The 22,348-nt window shown below is 39.1% G+C and overlaps 2 protein-coding genes across 3 annotated transcripts; one reads left to right on the forward strand and one right to left on the reverse strand.

Moving 5' to 3' along the window:
- Positions 1 to 275: 275 nt before the first annotated feature.
- Positions 276 to 11,443, reverse strand: ak3 (adenylate kinase 3). Of its 2 annotated transcripts, none has more exons than XM_046066755.1 (5): positions 10,640 to 11,443; positions 8,103 to 8,222; positions 7,732 to 7,904; positions 2,490 to 2,608; positions 276 to 1,617 (listed from the first exon to the last, which is right to left on the reverse strand). In XM_046066755.1, the coding sequence occupies exons 1-5, from the start codon at positions 10,785 to 10,787 to the stop codon at positions 1,506 to 1,508; spliced, it is 672 nt and encodes a 223-aa protein (XP_045922711.1). In that variant the 5' UTR covers positions 10,788 to 11,443; the 3' UTR covers positions 276 to 1,505. The 2 variants fall into 2 exon arrangements, with proteins under 2 accessions (XP_045922711.1, XP_045922713.1); XM_046066757.1 differs by lacking the exon at positions 10,640 to 11,443 and adding an exon at positions 8,919 to 9,053.
- A 166-nt stretch (positions 11,444 to 11,609) lies between these two features.
- On the forward strand, positions 11,610 to 22,314 carry rcl1 (RNA terminal phosphate cyclase-like 1). Its single transcript, XM_046066750.1, has 9 exons — positions 11,610 to 11,937; positions 12,456 to 12,527; positions 12,891 to 13,066; positions 13,804 to 13,878; positions 14,006 to 14,130; positions 14,689 to 14,814; positions 15,531 to 15,687; positions 21,095 to 21,198; positions 22,138 to 22,314. The coding sequence occupies exons 1-9, from the start codon at positions 11,808 to 11,810 to the stop codon at positions 22,289 to 22,291; spliced, it is 1,119 nt and encodes a 372-aa protein (XP_045922706.1). The 5' UTR covers positions 11,610 to 11,807; the 3' UTR covers positions 22,292 to 22,314.
- Positions 22,315 to 22,348: the final 34 nt, after the last annotated feature.

A 22,348-nucleotide genomic window follows, 5' to 3' on the forward strand; every position in this document is an offset into this window, starting at 1 on the left:
CGAGGCTACGTTAGCATAAGCTTTAAGCTAAGCTAACTGGTGGTGGTCAGGTTGCATTGTGGGTAATGTAGGCATCAGGGTTTGATGGCAAAAAATGCATGGGCGGGGAAAAAATACAATGTCTATCTACTGCATCGCTTGATACTTTCTTTTTGCAGTTATACAGCACAATGCTGAATCAGTGGAGGTGCTCAAATGAATCAAATTAAAACAATGACTAGGAAGCTATCCAGTTGTGTCTGATGTACAATAATACTGCAAACAATAAGCCTAACTAGTATCAGATGTTTATTGTGATTCATAATAAAAACTTGTGACACAGTTAAGTTGTTTATGAAGAGGTGATGTGCTTTTTTTTACACATTGTATTCAAGTGTTTAAAAATGCACGCAGTACAATTCAGGAAACTTTTCACTGCATAAATCTACAGTACGTTGCAAGGCAAGTTTGTTTTTCTGTGGCTTTTAACATGGTGTAACATTCTTAAGACCTGAGTGCAAAAACACAACTGCAGAGCAACCTTGAATGTTGGGATATCTTCTCACAAGATGAACTGTGCTTCAAAAGCAAATACTTTTTTTCAATAAAGATTTGAGTTGTCGAGTCACATTAAATGGCAAATACCAGTATACATTTATAGACTTGGTCAAACACGCCTGGTTAAAAACAATGAGGCGTATTTCAGAGGCAATGCTATTAAGGCTTGAGGTGGTTGAAAGAAGCTGTTAGACATTGTTTAATTTAAAAATCAATACATATTCAATATAATAAGTGGTCACTTTATACATTAATATATCTGGTCCATATTCATAAAAAGTATTTACAGACTACATCCACTGAGCCACCTGTTCCATTTTCAAAAGTAGCAAAAGGCACTTCAATGTATTTGTGAATTTACAGTCATTTGTAGGACGTGGCAATTCCCTTCAGGGGCATAACCCACTGCATAAGAAACAGTCACCTCGGCAGCATTTGTTATGCTGGGGCAAAAAGCCCTTGCAATATTAAATTCAAAGGATTTCTTATCAAAAAAGCTGTAAAGTCTCTTATTTAGCTCAAGATACCTTGTGGTGTGTTCCCATTCATTTCAATGCCATCAACTAAGAAAATAACTTGAGATTGTAATTAGAAAACCTAAAACTTAAACATACTACTTAAAGGTGGCTGCATTCACCAGAGGGGACAAGCCATAACGATTATTTCTATGTTCATATATATCTGCACCTTTATATTCTGCTGTTAAAGATCTTCTCTCCCAGCTGTATAAAGGCGCAGTATGGAATGATAAGACACTCTTTGTGGAAGCAGTGCAATAACAGGGCAATGGGTACTTTAAAAGTCTGTTTTTTTTGCTTCCTGACAAACTCTGAGCATGCTCCATAAACATTCAGAACGTATTATTAAACAGATGGCTCTCCTCTTGTTTAGCAGAAAGTGGCACCTGCATACAGAGAGGTTTCTGCTGGTCATAATTAACCCTTCTTGTTCCTTTCTGTTCAGGCTTTCTATGCAACCTTCTGGTTGAGGGAAAAGAGTTTTCTGTGGATGAAAGCCTCCACGTGTGGCCAGATCTTGTTGGTTTCTGTCCCGGAGAAGGTCTGCAGCACACCTTTACTCCTGGCAAGACAAAGAAACACAGAAATAATTTTTTTACAGTCACTGTCTGAACTGTTATACCAATATTACACAGCATTAAAAAGATGCGCATGATCTTTTAACCAGCCTTCAAGGTGGGTATAACTATGAGTATTACCTTAAAATATTCTGTACAGCAAATAAAATGTGTTAAACAACAATCAGATTCCATCCTTTACAGCGAAAACTCTCTGTCCCCTGCTATACCCAGTCTGTAATCTCATGCACTTCCTTCACATGATGAATAGCCTCTCAAACGTGGAAAAAGTAAGTGGGGCAGTAGCTAAACTCATTCCTGTGGTTTGAGGCAACACACAGTAATGTGTTTTCCTTTCTAATTAGTACAGAAATAGAAATTACAATACGTGTGCTTTGAAACTGGGTCCACAGCCTCACAAATGTAGTATCTGTACTTTTGTTTTGTGTTTCTTGCTTGCTTTTAATTGATTCTGGTAAAACTTTTAAGATAAAAAAAAGACATTTTTAAATATTTGTGTTTTCATTTTTTAATTCCTATAATGACGGGAAAAATGGGTGTTTGCACTTATCAACTTTTTCTCTTGGAATGTGGTTCTTTAGAAATTTGTTTTTAGTTATGCATGCACCTTTGAAGAATGTGCAGGGAGGCCAAGGTCAAGGGTCATCAGAATTTGGTTGTAGCCTTTTATCTATTAAGCCATTTTTGTGGAGTACACATCAGTGAGATATTACACTGTAATGCAGTTAGACACACCCACTTTTCCTCCTTAAGTTCTTTGTCAGCGATGCAAAATAGGTCTCTATAATATTTAAAGTCCAAGAGTCATTGACATATACAAAAGAAGGTATATTTTGAATTATCTTTACTATCCTACCTGTAGAACTCTAAGACAGGCTCTGTCTGGGTTTGGTAGGCCTTCAGTCTCCGTGTGACCGTCTCTGGTGTGTCATCATTCCTCTGGACCAGAGGCTCCCCTGTCACATCATCAAAACCCTGGAGAAAACAGATTAATTAATTACTTAAAAACAACACCTGTACAACGTGCTGCAATAGTAGTTTTTAAATGCAGGTTTTCTGCAAGCTGCAAATAATAAATTCTGGACCTTCTGACAAATAAGAGGAAATATCTTATAATACATGTTTACCAAAAAAAACTGAGGGAACCTGCTATGAGGGAACAGAGTTGCTTAATAAATCCTTGAGGCGCTGTAACTTCCAGCCATTGTACTAGTCCACAACTGTAGGACCAGCCCAAACCCAGACACAGCACAGAGACTGGAATGTAAACACTACTCAAGAAAAACAGTGTTGTCTTTGTTTTCAAAACAGTTGCAGGAGAGACAAGGCTGGAAATAGAAGCTGAATAATGTTGAAAGACGTCATCGTGTTTTAAAAATATGGTATCCGATTTTCTTGTATTTTCACCCTGTGTGACGTCATATTTGTGTTTAAACATACAGCAGCACAACAGCTGGTCATTTTCCCAATGATTGTCTCATGCAGAGACGGTAGCAGGAGGTATGATGACACAGTGATATGTTATAGCCACACAACAACATACTGTAAAAGTCTTTTTCAAATTTTTACTTGTCATAGCAGGAAAGGGCTTCACACCTTTGCTTTTCCTACTGTGACATGTCAAAATGCCTTTTGTGAACAGTGTTGAAGTCTCACCTTGCTTGTAGCAAATTGAATTTCTGACTTCTGTATGTTCTGTACTTCTGCTTATTTTCCAAATCCTACACAAAGCACACTGCGTTTTTCTGTGATGGGGCCTGCAAAAAGTTTACAGAGACCAGATGTCTCTGAGAGCATTATTGGAAAGCGACCACAGTGAAAACTACAGTCACACAAGCAGCTCCGTGAGATGGTGCGGAAGTTAGCTTCGGATTGGGTTGGGTTAAAGGGAAAGTTAAGGGAAACTTACATTACATTACTTACATACATTACATTGTGACCGAAAGTAAAGCCTTGATAATGTTTGAAACCAACTTTCAAATGTGTAAAACCTTTATTCTATTTGTGAAAATAAAAAAGGGCGATTTCACTGCTTTCTATTTGTGAAAATAAAGAAGGGCGATTTCACTGCTTTCTATTTGTGAAAATAGCATAAATGTGTTTGTCTGTGTTTAAAGGAATCTTTAGCCTCCCTGGGATAATCTAGTCCACATTTGACAGTTATAGGTATAGTTTATTTTATCTGGACCTGGTCTAATGTGGTCTAGATGTGAGAAATGCAGTGAAATTGCCCTTTATTGCATTTTCACAAATAAAGTCAGTAGGCTTCACCATCTGGGGGATGTGAATGTCTAATGATTTTCAGGGAAATCCATTCAGCAGTTGTTCACATATTTTAGTCTGGACCAAAGTGGTGAACGGTGATGTTACCATCTCTAGGGCCATGCTAAATTCTCTGTGGTAAAACACTGCAGCAGGTGTACTGATCTGACTTAAGAGAAAGACTAGAAGGAAAGTGAGGGTCTCCCTGTCTAAATATCTCAACACTATCTCAAACCAATTTAACTAGAAACATGCAGGGTTAATTATAATCTAACGGTGTGAAGTGCATTCACATTATTTTGGTGTATTTTGTAAAAGTGTATTGGGACCATGTCTGCTGGTCATTTTGCACTTCAAATAAAACTTGATTGATTAATTTATGACCCTCATTTCCAGCACCAACAACCACACCTGATTGATTTTATTCAGTTACACTGTTCTCTCGGTGAACAATAGACTGAAGCCAATGATTAACTATATATGTGTTACCAGGCTGCAGGAAATGTAGGCCTACGTGCTGAAAACCAATGCCACGGGCATACCACGTGGCCACGGGAATGTTCGCTATGAATCACCCATCAGTTACACAGAAACAGGTGGTCAAAGCTGTACTTTGTCAACCTTACCTGTGCATGTTATGTAGCCTGTGCGGGGGCGGGTAACTTTTGGAGTCTCATTTAATCTCTTCACGAAGCCTGAAATTTTATCTGAGTTTGTTTCTCTCACAACTTCTACTTTAAACGAGCCAAACAATAGGCTACTGGTCACGTCTCCCACTGACCGCTGCAATGCGAGGGTTTACCTTCACGTGCATTGTTTATCAGCGGCGTGAAACTAACGTACGCGCTGCTCTCTCTGTGTGTTTAAGATAGCCTAACTTATTTATCACCTGAGGGCCAACTCGTGAAGATAAACAGTAAGCTGTTGATTTAGACTCCCGGCAGGATGGTGTGCGGGATGTTTGTTGTTTGCTATTGTTGCGTCTGTATTTGATGATGGGCTCAGCCTGTTGTGTGTGGATTTTAGCGTGTTTCAAAATGGGCGCGTTCACCATGCATGTTGATGTGGCAGTGTGTGGAGTGGAAGTATTCTGTAACGTTCAGTGGCGTTTCTAGACCAATTTTATTGAGGGGGCCAGACTGGGGCCAGTTTTTTTTGTCAGAGGGGCACATTCAATCCGAGACAAATGAGACAAAGGCAATTAAAGTTCAAGCTTTCAAAAAGTCCCGTTTAGTATATAATGTAATGTTTTAGTATGTTTCAGTAACTTACAGTTATTTGTTTCAGTAACAGGATCTTTTCAGTAACTTAGTTATATATTTATTAAATTACATTACACAAAACAAAACATTCCTGTTAGACCAGTAGGCTACTGTTTTCACTTTTTGTGTATGAAAAGTGCTGTTTAAATGCAATGCATTATTAAACTGTTATGATAATAATTTACCCTTTAAGGAGAGGGACTCAGAACAATTTCCAGCAATATTCAAAGGCTATCCATGCAATGGAAACATGGATTACAAGGACAAAATATTGTCTACAATGCTGCATTCAGTTTAATTTTGTCGCAAGAAGATACATTACTATGATTACTGTAGACCAGGGCTATTCAATTATTAATTTAATTGGGACAGATTTTAAAACCAGGACACAGAGATGGACCGGACATTTTCTCAGGAGTTGGGGTCATTAAGATTTTATTGACACACTTGTATTAATCCTTATTGGTTCAGTTCTTTATTGATGCTCTTATCAGTCCTATTTATTACTAAATAATTAAATATATTATTTAAATTTTTTGTTGTTTCCAGAGCAGCAACAGGATTTACAGCAACAAAGTCACTAATATCTCACTGGAAACAAATTTAACATGTCAGTAAAATAAATATTACATATTCCTGACATCAACATACTGTGTGAAGTTTAGAAATTACAACTTCATCCCTCCTGTCCTCCTCTTCCCTCTGCTGCTGCTGGTAGAGGGGAGGGCTGGTTTGTCTCAGCCACCAGCTGAGTTTATAAAGTGCCATATTTTAATGTACAGGCAATCTAAGCTAAACAGTTACTAAAGACAGACAGCTTTCACTTCAGCTTGTTTTTAACAATAAGCTATTAGCTGAACTAGCGCTGTGCCTGTGTAAAACCTAAACACAGCTGCAGTGGACGAGAGACTGAGCAGATTAAAACATAGCGTTTTGCGTATTATGCTTATTAAACAGATGTGTTGGTAAAATAGTGGCTTTTTACTGGCAAAGTTTATATTGAACCACGTACGTACACTAACGAGAGGAGTAGTCATCAATGTCGGTAATGTCCACTGATCAGCTGGCTGACTTAGTTCCGTGTGTTCGCGCGTGTGCGCGCGCGCGTGTGTGTGGAGTGGAGGCGCTCTGCAGACACACAGGAGCGGAGCGGAGAGGCTGCAGGTCCAACAGTAGCCTAAGTGTTGAGCCTTGATTGGCGGTGATCGGTATAGCGCATGTGAAACTCAACAGAGATGAGAAGGAATGATATAGCCTACAGTAGCTCACTCTTTAGATACTTTTATACATGTAGCCTACTTTTGTTTTCATATAGGCTATATTAGATCATGTGCTGGGCCACACGGAAGTTGGTTCGGGGCTTCGGGGCGGCTAATTCATTGGGACTGCCGTAGACTTTTCGTACGGAGGGGGGGGGGGCATAGGGGGGTTCAAGGGCTGTGTTGGGCCCCTTTTGCCCCCCCCCCCAAAAAAACCCGCCACAGGTTATAAAGGCCTATGTCTGTTCCAATGCAAATGCCTCGACTCGTTCAGCTACTGATAGGCCTATACTGATCAATTGAGCCAATCAAAGGAGACCTTGACTCATTTCTCATTCCTCTATAATTTTCTATTCTCTAAAAGGTTATATAAAAATAAAATACAGTATTTGAAAGGATGAAAGGTATGTAATAGAGAATTAATAATGTCAATGTCAGATATTGTTTTCCATATAAAGCATTAGGCTCTAAATGTCTGTAGACATGCAGACAGATGCAACATGCACATACATGCTGATCAAAAGAAACTTCACTAAAATGAGTTCACCTGATACCCATCTTCACAAAACATTATGTAAATTAAGGAACACAGTAGGAGTGAGTTCTAATAACATGCATGATTAATTAAAGCATGTAATCGATTGATGTGAAAATGAAGACGATAATGAGATGCAATCCTGCTCATTAACATAACTTTGCAATCCTTCCAGTGTTCCCATTGTGGCCTTAAAAAATACAAACACGTGAGAGTTCACTATTGTGAAAACCAAAATCAAACTTAAATTCCACTAGCTGCTTGCACTGGATAACAGCAAAGGTCCTGTTGTTTTGCAGTTTGTTTGTTTTTTTGCATCTAATTTTTTGTTCACTCTCTCCTCCATTTTCTCTGTTCAAGCTGCATGCTACAGTTTTTCCTAATCAGCATGCTTTGTCTCATGTGTCACTTGTCGCCATTTCTCAGTTTAACATTTTTCAAGTGGTCTTCCGGTAATTTCACATCATTTCATTTGGGTTCATTTGCTTATGTATTTCTTTTTTTTTTTTTAAATCTGCGTTTGCCTCATATTGGCTTTTGCACCTTGTTTTTCCCCATGTTGGGGTTTAGAAAAACCTGAAACAATTCACTAGTCTCAAATGAACAATATTCTTTACCTCTTAAGAAAAGGCAGTTGTGAGCATCAGGTTTTAGGTTAAAGCTCAAGGACATTTATATTTGAAAAGATGCTGAATGTAGGTGCAGTTCCTGAACGAACAATATCTGGAAACCACAAACTGAAACAAGTAAAGAATGATAAGTAAGAGAGTTTGTATTTACAGCGACTTTGGGCGGGTTGAAATCTATGTTGTAGACTCTGCCGCTGGGAAGGTGAGTCCAGCGTGAGGTGAGCCTCTGTTTGATGGTCTGGAAAGGTACATTGAGGTTGACAACTGTGTCTACACTGTAGACATCATCCAGAGCTTCTGCCTGTGATACTGTACGAGGGAAACCTGGCAGAGAGACAGAGGAAAGCATGTGATTATAACTATACAAGGATTGTAATTCAATAGCAGACAACTAAAAACATCCCTACAAATAATTTCTCTGGATACATTTAAAAGATCAATAAATTATCTCTCAGTTGTTTTAAGGCCTATCACTTGTTTCCCAGCAGAAATGAGTGGTGATACAAGGTTGTACGCTCTTACCATCGAGCAGCCAGCTGCTCTGGTTGAGGGCTCTCAGGTCCCTTAGGATGAGACGAGACATGACGTCATCGGGTACCAGCTGACCCTGATCAATACAGGACTTCATCAACAGGCCGAGCTCTGAGAGAAAAACAGACCGAGGCAATGGATGCTGTTCATACTCATGACCAAATGTAGTCTTTTTTAATCTTGACTTTATCAAGGCTACTTTATAATGATAGTAATTATATAATAACCATTATTTATAGAGTACTTTTCAAAATCCATGTTACAAAGTGCTTCACAAGGGCAGAAAAAATAAAACACACAGTCGTAAAACCATCAGGTTTTAAATTAAACCATTAACATGAAAGATTAGCAGTGTCTGCTTGCCAAAAGTGACAAATCTTCCCCAGAAAAAATGGTAACTTTTTTTGACTACTTCAACATGTCATTGTTTGTTATGGGTCCCTCATTTTAAACTGAATTGTAGATGTTAAAAAGCATGTTAACTAAGATATACATCATGCTGAATTACAGAGAAATGTGTACATAATTATGCTCAAAGCATTTAACATATTTCCATTCAGTGTTTCCTCAAAGATTTTTTTCAGCAGAGGGGGCAGGACAAACAGTGCCGCCCCCTCTCCCCGGAAGAAATAGTCCCACTTCTCAAAACAAATAAGCATTTAACATATTTCCATTTAATGAATCAGTGTTGTCACTGTGGATTTGAATATCTCACTCACTATAATCCTCATGTACTGTCAATCATGTTGCATAAGCACATACACGAATATGTGTGTAATGGAACACAAAAGTGGGACATGTTCTTACTGTAAGGAATAATCCGGGTTTAGGCGGTTACAGCATTTTTTTCTCCCCTATCACTTCCATTTTAATTAGTCAGAGTCCAGCTGAAGAAAGGAACTTCCTGACCAGCCTCGCAGAAATGACCTGACGGTGCTAATTTACTGCTGTGATGTCACTATAAAACAGAGCAAAGGGTAAACCATAGGCTACATGCAGGAAATAACTAGGATTTTCACACAGAAAGGAGGTCTTGATATTATCATGTGTTGCTCTGATATCCACAGACAAATAAGTTGCTGCTCCTTAGTGTTTAGTATGTGATAAACATAAAGACTGCACACCAGTGTGCTGTGGGGCCTGCACACTGAAACCTGAACAAGGCATCTAAAAGGGAAAGACACTGTTGCGTGGCTAACGCAACCCAAACTGTTCAGTATGACTTGTGAGAATGTTAGTGGGTCAATGGAAATGGGGAAAGTAAGTTCACTGGCTCAGATCCAAAGACTGTTTTGGAAAATTTGAGCAGGAAAAGTCAATAAGGAGAACAACTTTGACTGCCAGCTGCTCCAGTGGAACTGCTCAGCTGCCAACAATACAAGGAGAGGAGCTTAAAAATGTCTGCACATGGACAGTATGGCAGTAATACGCGGCATGATGAGGGAAAAAAAAGCCTGTGTGCATAAATTTGATACAGCAGCAGTCACTGCAGGAGACGACAAACCCCACTTTAACCTTGCACAAAATGCTCCAGCCTAGTAGCTCCTCCTTCATACAGCTGTAAAAACACACTTCTTCTTCTGTAGTCCCTCCTCTGAAGGCACATATGCACAGCTTTCCTTATCATCTCTCTTTAGCTTCATCCAAGGTGATATTGAGGAGCAGCGGGCCTCCTTCCAAAGTTCAGGTAATGTTGAGTGCAAGTGTTTCCAGTACAAACATAAAACTGCACGCTCTATAAACCTGTTAAGCAGTTTGACCTTGGCTTAAGAGAATACAGATTCTTCCTCCCAATCCCTGTTCAACCTCTGTGATATGTCACAGTAAGACAACACGGTTACAGGCCTGGTGCTCATATCACAGAAAACAAAGCTTTTTACTTTTCACACTACAATATCTTACTTAAGTGGTCTCGTTTGTGTGCAATCATCTGTTGCAGCCTCTTGACTTGACCATGTTGACCTGCATTACATTTCATTTAAGATCATATGTCGGCTGCTTTAGTATACAGATGGGGACAAATGAAAAGAAAATTAAAAGTGGAGATGCTTCCATGCACCATGGCTCATTCAATGGTTTGGTGAGTATAACAAATCTCGTGAATAAAATACTAAGCCCCTTACAGTTACCAGATTTTAAGCCAATTTCACGTGGAAGATTTGAACCAGCTTGTAAGATACTGCTCTTCACCACCATCTCCATAAGACGAAATGACATAATGTCAATTTTCATCTTCAGTTCTTTAATGATGCCTCTGACTGTTTCAGATGCCATGACTGGCCTATGTATTTTTATGCCTGGCTTTGTTTTTTTCCCTTTCTACATGCTGCACTCACGTCTCTCTTGATCTTAGTGATATGACCTGAATAAATAAAGCTTCTGCGTTTAAAAGTAACAGACTTGGCAAGGAGAACTGAAGCTGTTCCGGAGGCTTGTCTTGCCTGACTCCATACTGAGACACTTCACGTTGGTTTTTCCTTTAAGTTGTCACCGATCTGTGTGTCTGAGATAAGACACCGCTATCTTACCGGTTTTGGCGTTGATGTTGGCTCTCAAAATGTCCCCACTTGAAATGTGTTTCAGTCCAAAACTTTTGGTTATGCGCGCAGACACGGTTCCTTTCCCCGATCCCGGAGGTCCCATAATGACAGCACGAAAAATCTTTTGAAGAACCATCTCCGGACGAGTATTTGTTAAAAGTGAGTTTTTAGGAACAGAACAGCGGTATCCTTCCCACAAACCCCCTCTCTGGATGCGCAGCCAAGACTAGATCGTAGCAGGTAGGCCGATACTTTCTTTCCCGTGAAGTAGCCTACGCAACGTCGTCAAGAGTGGGCGCGTCTTCTGCAGCCAGTGTCGACCCTGGACTTTGACTTTTATCTCCCACAGCGCTGCAGAAACAAAATGAAAAGGAGGAGGAGGAGGAAGAAGATGAGAAGGCAACCAGTATGCTAGTCTACAGTGCCATCGGGGGCGATGAGGATGCACTCCCCCGACGATCACGCACTCCGAGATGAGCCTCTTCTTTTGGCGTGTTGACAAACCCCCTCGCCTATGTTATTGCTTGCGGTTTACTGTAGATGTATTTATTGTATAAAGCGGTTATGTAATTGGTCTACGGGCACAACAGCTTGTTGGCAAGGTGGCGGTGATTAATCCCTTCCGAGCCCTGATCCCTAAGCAGACAGATCTGCAGACTGGCAGACAGGGGTGCATTAACAACAACCAATCTGCTGTCTCATGTCCATCCTCTAAAATAAACGAATAAAATACTGTTTGCAGACACGACTGATCTTAATAATATAACACTTGAGTAGTTCCGAAAACAATAACTAACTCGGGTTAGATTTAATCATGTTAGTGTAGGCTATTGAAATAGACCACGTGTCAAATCATTTTGAGAGCGACCGCGGGTTTGCTTTATTTGATAGGTCTACAGTCCAGAAATGAAATAATCTTTCGAAATGTTGGTAGCAACGCATTTGTTTACATTCGATCACGTTAAGATATTATTTGGCCACCCCCATGTTGTTTAAATAAATGATTATCTGGCGCCATCTCAGGGCCAGCTGCGGCGGCGCATCCTTAAAAAACGCATTTTAGACCCTCCTGCTTTGCCATATCTTCGCTTCAGAAACGTCTTCCTGGACACACACACGTGGATTTCCACTGACGCCAGACAGAAACAACAATAACATGGCAAGCCATGGGCTCATATACGACGGCTGCAATTTTTTCAGACAGCGGCTGGTTTTGTCCACACTGAGCGGAAAGCGTGTTAAAATCAAAAACATAAGGTCTAAAGATGACAACCCGGGGCTCCGCGGTGAGTTGCAGCTTCACTGTGCATGTGGCGTCGCAGTTAGCTCGGCGGCTAACGAGCTAGCTGTTACGCAGTTGAGAGTGTGTTTTGCCATTGGGCGTAGGAGGTGGAGAAACGATGGGACAGTAGTTTAAATGTGATATAAATGCAGGTTCCCATAAACTACAAAATTGTGCCATTGTTTTGCTTGTCAAGAGCATTGAGCAGTGCTTCCAGAGCTTTGGCTTACATTATTTCAGTGACTTCTCTTGCGCATGAGACTGAGAATTATCAGAAGTTCCCACAGCGGATGCGAGAATACTTGAATCCACTTGTTTGACGCCATATATTTTGGTACTGAATACAAGATATAAAAATAAAATAGTTAGTTTGTCCTAACCTACTTGTTGACATAAAGAATGTTTTGGTGGACTTAGCTTTAATTTTAAAAACATGGCTTTCATCCACAGATTCAGCTCTTCGAAGATGTTTGGTTTAACAAACTGCATAACGTTATTTGTTTTAATGTCTGTTTACTCCAGATTTTGAGGCCAGCTTCATTAGACTGGTAGACAAAGTGACAAATGGCTCCAGAATAGAGATTAACCAAACAGGTAAGTGTTATAATTAAGATATGACTGTAATATTGTCCCAGACTGTGCAGTGTATCTAATTACTGTTTACTGTGTCAGAGGGAAGCAGTGTGTGACTGTTTCAGCGTTGTTCCAACATCCAGACAGATGCATTGAATATGAATAGTAGGGTTTTAGCTGAACTGATTCACTGTTTTCCACAGTATATTGTTTATCATAGTTGTTATTATGTCTTCTTTTGTGCTGTCTAGTTTGGCAAATTCTGATTGCCTCTCTGCGAATAACTTCTTCCATTTTGGTTTAGTGGCTCTGTTATTACAAGACTGTAAAGTACCCACCACTACGTGTGGACTCACTCACTGTCCTTATGTCTTAATTTACAAGGTACCGTGTTATTCTACCAGCCTGGCTTGTTGCATGGCGGCTCTGTGGAACATGACTGTAGCTTGCAGCGCTCGATTGGCTACTACCTGGAGGCCCTGCTCATGCTGGCTCCGTTCATGAAGACCTCTCTGAAGGCCACGCTGAGGGGAGTCACCAACGACCCTACTGACCCAACGGTGAAGACAGGCATATGTGCATCAGATCCCCTTCTAACTATTAGGCTTTGTTTCTTAATTTCGCTCCCTCTGATTTCATTTTGATTCACCCAGCTCATGAACACTGGGTGGAGTTTCTGCAGAGGAACATGTCACCATCTTAAATTGTGAATTTCAGGGTGATGTGCACACCTCCCAAATACAAATTGAAACTGTCCTCTAGTGCCGACATCATTATGTGCAGTATGCAAGTTCAGTTTGCAGAGAAAAGTTGGCACATTTGATGTCTGAGGTAGAGAGTTTAAGAACATAACTTAATAGGTTGGGGACATCGTCAGGTTTTTGAATCAGTTGTTTGTATATTGACTTGAGAAAGTGTTGAAATAGTTTGTGGTTCACATTGTAAATTTGCAAAGGCACTCTGTGACAAATACCCATTTATGTTCGCATGTTTGACAGGTTGTTATAGCAAGTCAGGCTCAGCCTTTTTTTAGCTCCTTGATATGAGCTGCACTACTTCAAACTGTATAATGTTAACAAACCACACAGGAGAAAGTAGCAGTAAGAAGAAGAGGTTGAGACGCTGGAGAGAGGTGTTGTCATGGAAACAGTGAAAAGCATATCTTGTTTGTTGCTGTGATGAGAAATGGTCCTTTTGTAGATTGTTGTCCTGGTGTTCTTTAGCAAGGTGGTTTTACATTTTCATGCCTTTTGAAGACAAGGGCACATTTTATGGATAATCACTCCGTCTCCTGCAGGTCGACCTGCTGAAGTCCACAGCCCTCCCTCTGATGAAGAAGTTTGGCATTGATGGAGAGGGCTTCGATCTCAAGGTGAGGACGCAGTAGTGGCCTGTTGATAAGCAGGGCATAATTCTATATAACTTTTTTATAACTTTTACATTCAGACATGGTGCTGCTGCTTCTCTGCCTCACTCTCTCTCTGTTTCTGCTCCCTCAGGTGGTGAAGAGGGGTATGGCACCTGGTGGGGGTGGAGAAGTAGTTTTCACATGTCCCGTCCGCAGGACCATCAGGCCAGTGCAGCTGACAGACCCAGGAAAGATCAAGAGGATCAGAGGAGTGGCGTATCCTTCACATGCTCACAGTCGTGGCCTTTGTTCATATTTTTTGAAACTGAAGTGACATTTAAAAGCAGGGTTCAGTCATATTGCATTTTGCAGCCTATGATGGCTGCAACTAATAATCATTTTCATTATTGTGTAAATTTTTTTATTCACTAATAATTTTGATTATAAAATTGTTTAAAAATATCACAATTTCTCTCAGTCATAGAATTCTGTACACAGCTTCAGATGTCTTGCTTTGTCAGACCAGCAGTCAAAGAGCCAAAGATACTCAGAGAAAGATAGAGATGGAGAAAAAGCAGCAAATCCTCTGTGAATCAATTGTCAAAAAAATTGCTAAATAACTTTCTGTTGACTAATCATTTAATTAACGGTTCTCTCTCTAGTGTCCATCTCTTCATGAACGGCAGAAAAAGTCGGTAAACCCATTCAGCTTTGGGTTTAGCAAATTATGACATTAATGACTATTGGTGATTTGTTTTCTCGCATCACACAGTAAGAACACAAAGGTCACCCTGTTGTACGAGTCATCAAAGGTCCTTGACAGTGTGAATCCAGATATTCAGTGCGAGTTTCTCCTCAGATGGCCAACAGGATAGTGGAGTCAGCCAGGGGCGTCCTCAACCAGTTTATTCCAGACATCTACATCTACACCGACCACATGAAAGGAGCCAACTCTGGCAAGTGAGTATCTCAACTTAAATATGTTTACAGGGCCATCACTAGTTGGTCAAACAGCCCTGCACACTATCAATTGCATTCTATATTCAGCTCTTCCAACTATAAACTGTAAATTGTACCTCCCTGTGAAGTTCACTGACTTCAGTATGTTGACTTCCTTACAGAAGTGCCTGGCTGATATAAAAAATTGGATGTTAATTTAAATTCCAACAAAATGTAAATAATTGTTATTGTACCCCAACATATCAGAAAACAAATACTGCCATCTACTGGTCACTTTGTTATATCAAGGTACATGTCTAGCTTGTTGCAAGAACTCGTGGCCTCCTGTTTGATAGTAATTTATGTTTTGAGCAACATGTCAACATGTCACTAAGCTTGCCCAGTCATAATTATTTTAGCAATATTTGAGGTGATAAAAACATATTAAATTCATGTATTTTATCATTCACTGTGGTATTTTATTTCATCCTTGTCTCTGCATCTAGGTAAAGCATTTTGTACTTTCTTTTGATAAATGCGCTATAAATAAAGTTGATTTGTATTATTATAAACAAGAATAATACATTGAGTGAAAAGATTGATACTACATAGATACATCATCTGAATACTTCAATCTACAAGATTGAATCAAAGAGATGCACTTTTATAAGCAAAGTTCCAACTATCCTAGCTTATTTAAAGAAAAACACAAATGAATTCATGTTGGTTAACCGCAGGTCTCCAGGTTTTGGTCTGACCCTGGTGGCAGAGACGCTGAATGGCTCCTTCCACAGTGCTGAAATGTCGTCCACGCCGCAGGGCCAGGGAGACCCCATACTTCCAGAGGACCTCGGCAGGAACTGTGCCAAACTGCTTTTGGAAGAGGTATATCGGGTAGGTACCACAGAGATCCTCACATACAGTACACCGCATTTCACACTGTGTTGTGGTTTTTGAGGTCGGCCATCAAAGTAAAGGTCCATGATTTCAGTTGTTCAGCCTGCAATCAGATTTATTTTGAACTTTGACATGAGTTCAGACATTAGGCTTTATTTAAATTGTCTGTCTTTTGGAAATACATTGTAATACCTCTATCAAGAATGACTTTACAGGTTCAGGCTTATGTGAAGTGAGTATACAAGATGTTTTTCATTGTGAGCACACGACAGTCATACTCTGGAATCTTTTCAGCCTTTGCACAAACAGGCCTTGTAGCATTTTTCTATAATTTTCAATCAAAAAAGGAAATGCTTGAAATGGCTGTGCAATGTAAACAGTGTCTTTATTATTTAAAAAAAAGCATACATTGAAAATCTGTTTGAAGTTGTTTTTTTTGGTTTAAGAGAGGCAGTAGACAAAATCAAACCAGCGAGGTTATGCAAACAGAAGAATTGCTACATTATTGTGCATCATGTTTGTGTTCAGTCGCTCTAATACTGCAGTAAACTGATTTAACAAGCAACTGCCATTCAAAATAACCCGTCTGTCTTGTTTGTATTTGCATAATTAGAGCAAGCATAATTTCTGTACTCCCCTCTACTAAGTCTGACAGAATACATAATTTACAGAATACATAGAATGCTGATTTATTATTTGATGTTTTTGGAGGGGTGTATTTTATTTTGTAAGCTTGGTGTGCTGAGAAGTCATTTTTATTTTGAAAACAAACTGTCAGTACAACACAACATAATGACAGTGAGCCCCAGTTTACTGTTGGATTTTCCACCCTAAATAATGTCTGTGAAGTTTCTCAGTCATTCAGGTCATAGTTGTCCAAAGAGGGTTAAAATCCAGGGGAACTGGACTTGGTTGAAGGTATCTTCAAAGAATGCAGTTTTATGAAACTGTTCTGGAAACAAAAATCATCTTTTTTTGGTTGGTTACTGTGCTGGAAAATCAAGAAGTTGATATCGGGTCTTTAACCTCCACACAGCAACTGGCGAATGGGTTTTCAGCCTATCCTGACATACGTTGTCAGGACACATAATCTCAACATGCAACAATTACATTTACTGCCCTTGTTTACCCACATTCCCTGGTAATCACCCCAGTCTGGAATTCAGCTGAGAAACTGTTTGTGGGAAGAACCACAATGTAGAAAACAACTAAAGGGCTCTCCATCCTGTCAGCTAGGGCTGGAGTTAAAAAATAAACAAAAAAGAAGCAGCATTTCAATATTTTTCAGTGGTAGGTAGGTGCTGTAAGTAATAACGAAATCAAGAACACAAAGTCAAGCCAGATTACTTCTCATATTTCCTGTTTCCTGGAAAGGCCCAAAGTTATCCAGTTTCTTATCTGCATGTAATATGATTTGAAATGTACATATATTTTTATTATGTCAGTAAATGTGATGGCTTAAAAAAGCTAAACAAATAAGAACACAAACAAGTTCAGGTGTTCAGTATTAAATATATAAATAAGGCATTATCAAGTAAATGCTTAAATAGTGGTATAATTTAACTTAAAACATTTCATAACAACAAGTTTATTATTCTTACTTTATTTCCATATCAAGTTTTAGTAAGGTTAATTCATTTCAGAATGCCCTTTTCCAAAAGTTGGATGTTGTTTTCTATTGGTGGTTTTATGTTTTCACATTTGTTCGCGTTTACTTTTTAAGATATTTTGCTCATTCCACCAGGCTAGCTCGTTATTTGGCAATTGGTGACAACACCAGTGTCATGAAAAGTTACTTAAAATGCCCTTAACAAAATATAAAAAAATATCCAAGGGTTACTTCAAGGGCCGCTTGACTTGATTGATACTGGAAGATGTTATATGCACATTGTTGTCTTCGGAGGTGTTAAGAGTGATGTGGGTTGCTTGGGGTCAGTCAGAACTGAAGAAGCCTCTTGGATGAGAGGCAAAATGTTTTAAGTATCTTCAGTCAAGTCCTGTTGCCCTTGACCTGGATGACTGATAATCCTGACAAAACATTTTATATGATGAAATAAATTAACCCCCGTTAAAAACTTGAATAAATGAAACAACATTTCATGAGTAGAATTTAAATTTCTGTTTTTACACAATTTATTTTGTATATTTCATAATGAATGTCTTCTTTATTTAATTAATATTGAACATAGAAATACATCTAGAAGTCTACTTCCAAATCACAAATACTGTAGGTATGTGCAGAGGTCAAAGGTCAGTGACTTAACCCACACCGGTGTTTCAGTTGATTAGAGGATGTGTCGGCTAAATAGTGTTAAATGAGAAATTTTTGAGGGGAGATTTATGGTTATGTTTGAGGCCACAGAAGAAAAAAACACTCTCAAAGTCACATTTTATGTCCCATATCTTTTTTTACCTGTGAAGCATGTTCCCAAGTGTGACTAGTGGTAATAACTGTAAGACACACCTAACTTGGCAGTACAAATACTTTTATATAGTCACACAGGAAGAAAGAGCCCACTTAATCAGAAAATGTACAATTAGAGTCAGTTTGCCTCCGCATGGCTCTGCCTCTGAGCCCTCTCTCATAGGAGCCATGTGAGTCCAGTTAGCTGGTCAGGGTAGTGCTGATTAACTCTGAAACAGGAATATTGTTGGACTCTAGGCAACAGAGTGGGTAGCGAACGTTTCTCTTTAGCAGCCTCATGGTGGTGGATTAAAAATGCTTTGAGTTTTAAACATTTTTGCTCCTTGTGTTTTTTCAAAAGCCACAGCTGCTTGCAGAACAGGCAGATTCAGCAGTTCAGAAATTAAACATTTGAATAACTGCTGATTTCAATACCCGACTATAGCAGGAAGACAGAGTGATTGCCACAGCAGAGAAGAACAGAAGAGAAGGGATAACAGACTAAAATGGATGTGTGTCTCTTGTGCTGGAATAGTTAATTTTTGAAAACTGAGAAAGGAAAAGATATTGTGCTGGATTCACATTAAAGGGCACGGGTCCTCTGTATTCATGCGTCTGTTTGTTTTATGGTTAATCAGTACAGTGTTCTTGTAGTAAACCAAAGCTACACCATGGACATTTTGTTTTTGGGAGCATCATCAACACTGGACAGGAGTAAGTGATGCATTCTTGAAGTTTTTTTGTTGAGCTTTCAATGTAAAATTATTTTTAATTTGTTTTACATTTCCAGAGATAACTAACTTGACTGCGTAGAGTTTTGTCAGGCTGAATGTTTCTGCTATTTTTGTGATATATATTTAGCTTGAGAGTTACGATTAAAAAAAAAAAAGAAAAAATAGACCAGTGAGTATGAAGACATTTGGGATTTGAGGCATGGGGGTCCAGTGATAATTATTTTATACCCAGGAATGGATTATAACATGATTTTTATTTTAATCCAAGTATTGCTGTTAAGCACTCTCACTAAATTCAGAACATCTCGGGTTGTTTTTCTACGGTAGAAAGAATGGTGTCAAATTAGGTTAAAATTAGTCCTCAGGAAAGAAGCCGTTGGCCTCAACCCAGTGCTTTGTTCACTGTTGAACTAACAAATGCAAAACATGAATGTCTCCATAATTATTTATTTCACCCTGTTGGCATCAACTCAATTTTATGTTTTACAGGTTTAGGTAAATTAAGTCTGTAAATGCCTGGAAGTTAATTCTTGATTTTACTTTTTATTGCATTACTAACTTTCTTAATGTATGCCCACATTATTTATTTATTCTTCACTTCACTTGATTGATGAGAAAGGGGGTTGCCGTTTGTTTGAAGGATTCAAGGGACTTTTCCATAAGGCCTTGTGGCCGGTTGGTGGCTGCTGGTCTCTTGGGAGATCTTAACTGTCTCATGTTTTTTCTGGAAGGCAGGGCCTGAAACTAGCTGTCAGCAGTGGTGTTTCTTTTACTGAAATAAAGCTGCTTGTTGAAAAGTAATATGCCAAACAAAAAGTGGAAAACCAGAAACCGTTGAGGAAGAATTTAGGTCGTTTGAACTTCTGGAGCCCAGAACAGTAGCACATAAAGGTAAGGTGCTCAGGCTTTTTCAATAGTCAACTTGATCTGCTCTCCATTTTATGGACAATTTTAGAGAAATGTCATTAAGGTTTTAAAATTCACTTTAAAATAAATAGTTTATTGCTTAATAAGAACTGTGGAGATTTTACCAGAGGCAAATTAAGCGTGATGAGTAAAATTTCGTGGAGTTAAATGTTGAAAATATGTAACCAGACAGTTCGACGTAGACACAGAAACGTATGTGAAATTTGTACGTTAAGATGCACTTGCTTTGTCTGTAATATGAAAAACCTGTCAATCTAACACAGTTCTACTCTCAAGACTTGTTAATGGAGTGAAATGGTGGAGTTGTAGTTCTTATGGTTGCAAGTCATGAAGTATTTGTTTGTATTCATTTTTTTTACTTACCAAGCTTGTAAAAAGAATGTGATTAGCGAAATTTTTTTATTCATCAACAATGAAGACAATGTCACCATAGTTCTGGTGATATGATTATGTAATTGAATCATATTCCTGCTGACAAGCAGTCAGGATGCCACAATACTGCATAACACGCATATTTAGTTAGAACTGGTTGCACAGTACAAGAAGCTGATGTTTTGCAGCTGCAGTGAAGCTGTGGCCACTGTACCTCAAGTTACAAGACATTAAATGGTAAGAGCCTCTCTGTCAACTTAAAACTGACAAAATCACAGATTGGACAGCCATTTTAGAGGTCATTTGGTTTATAAAATGCTCATGAGTGTGTCCAGTCTTGCACAGGACCTCTTTATACCAGATGGTGAATAACCCACAGCTGTTGTGGAGTAATCACGTTGGCATGTGATCCCTTGAGAGTAGATCCTCTGTCCTTGTAATATCTTGCATTTCGAAGAAAAAGGCGAGCAATAGGTGAAGAGCTAGAAGGTCAGAGGGGGGGAAATGCAGCATTATTTGGGGATTTGTGTCCACTGTCATTAAGAAAACGCAGTTAAACCTAACAGTGGTCTTCAGGAGATTATAATGCACACAGGACAATAAACCTACCAACTGACTAAAAGCCACAACAAGTATTAACACGTGCTTCAAAATGTTTTGTACTTGTAGCTTTGGGTGTATGTTTTTCTTTAATTTAATTAGGACCACAACGGAATCGCTTGTATTATTTTAGTGATCTAGGTTTAAGTTTAAGACACTTTCACCCTAAATTTGTGTCCAGAGTGGAAAAATATCAGACCTCTCTTGTGAATTCTCATCATGCTGTGCGAGTGTAGATGGCTATCTGTGTTGGATGTGAGATAGTCAATCCCCCCCGGTTCTTTTTAAACCTCTCCACCTCCATGATTTGATATTTGTGTTGTTTTTGTTGCTGAAAAACACGGCCCCTCCTCTTTCCCTGTTTTAGGGTGGCTGTGTGGATTCATCCAATCAAAGCCTGGCGCTGCTCTTGATGACCCTTGGCCAACAGGACGTGTCGAAGGTTTTGCTCGGACCCCTCTCCCCATACACGTAAGCCGCTGTCATTCAGTAATAGACACACAAAGCTGCATGCCCCTCTGAACTTCACAAACAGGTTTTTGGCTTATTCATAACTTGTTATACAGATGCCCTTTGTCCAAATGGAGAACACACTAGACTTTACTTTTCTACTTGTCCAGTCACAATATTCCAAAGTTCTCATCCCAAGGGTAGGGCACAAAATGCAGGACAAATAAACAGAGGCAGTAAATACACTTATCACTTTGTTATACACAAGCCTCGTTGTTGTTTCTTTGTTTTGTTACAGATTTTTACTGAAAAATGTGAAGATTTGTTTAAAGTTGTAACTAATTCACATCTAAATGTAATGCCCCAGTGCACCCACAAGTTGTTTCCTGTTGCATTATCATGGGACGTGGCCAGCTGTGCGTTTTACGTGGTCAGTTTACAAAGGTGTTTTGTGACTGTGCAATGAATAAATATATTTACAGTTTAAGTCACATTTTAAACATTAATTTTCTTGTAAACATACAGTTCTAATATTTATGGACAAGAGACATAAAATCTGAACAAAAACCTACAGAGCACAAGTTGATTTCGGACAAGGTCCTCATCATGAATGAGGAGTGAACTATGAACTGTCCATTTTCAGTTATCATGGTACCGGTGCTGTGTCCCTCTCAAGTACAGTACTATGATAACTGAAGATTGGCAGTGCCATCACAATACACTCCTCCTCCTCCTACTCAGTAATGCTGATGGCAGACTCAACCTGTTACCTCAGTGATGACCTTTTGACATGTGGTTTAAACTTTTACATATTTTTGTTTCTGTAAAATTGCCTTAGAAATGTTTAACCTCCTAGGAGGTAATATAGTTGGAACATATTTCATCCAACATAGCCTCTCTCCTTACATAAAAAAACTGAAATCCCCCCTTCTCCACCCATCTCTATCGCCATCCCTACAGGATCGAGTTCCTCAGACACATTAGAGATTTCTTCCAGATCATGTTCAAAATTGAAGTTCAGAAACCTTCAGAAGACGAAAGGAAAGGTGGAGACAAGGTCATGATGACCTGTGTAGGAGTCGGTTACAGCAACATAAACAAAACCTTGAAATAAAGTTTTTTTTTTTATACAAATGGCATGATGTCTTGTATTTCCTTGCTCACTCACAAA

The sequence above is a fragment of the Micropterus dolomieu genome, linkage group LG13 (genome assembly GCF_021292245.1).
Source record: "Micropterus dolomieu isolate WLL.071019.BEF.003 ecotype Adirondacks linkage group LG13, ASM2129224v1, whole genome shotgun sequence".
Classification (NCBI taxonomy): Eukaryota; Metazoa; Chordata; class Actinopteri; order Centrarchiformes; family Centrarchidae; genus Micropterus; species Micropterus dolomieu.

What these genes read in the sequence shown, in the direction of transcription:
- ak3 (XM_046066755.1), bottom strand. Translation starts at nt 10,787, where the DNA reads ATGGTTCTTCAAAAGATTTTTCGTGCTGTCATTATGGGACCTCCGGGA. An exon ending in GAGCAGCTGGCTGCTCGATG is followed by an intron (nt 7,905 to 8,102) that starts GTAAGAGCGTAC and finishes TCTCTCTGCCAG; the next exon opens with GTTTCCCTCGTACAGTATCA. An exon ending in TCAACCCGCCCAAAGTCGCT is followed by an intron (nt 2,609 to 7,731) that starts GTAAATACAAAC and finishes TGTTTTCTCCAG; the next exon opens with GGTTTTGATGATGTGACAGG.
- rcl1 (XM_046066750.1), top strand. Translation starts at nt 11,808, where the DNA reads ATGGCAAGCCATGGGCTCATATACGACGGCTGCAATTTTTTCAGACAG. An exon ending in ACGACCCTACTGACCCAACG is followed by an intron (nt 13,067 to 13,803) that starts GTGAAGACAGGC and finishes CGTCTCCTGCAG; the next exon opens with GTCGACCTGCTGAAGTCCAC. An exon ending in AAAGGAGCCAACTCTGGCAA is followed by an intron (nt 14,815 to 15,530) that starts GTGAGTATCTCA and finishes GGTTAACCGCAG; the next exon opens with GTCTCCAGGTTTTGGTCTGA.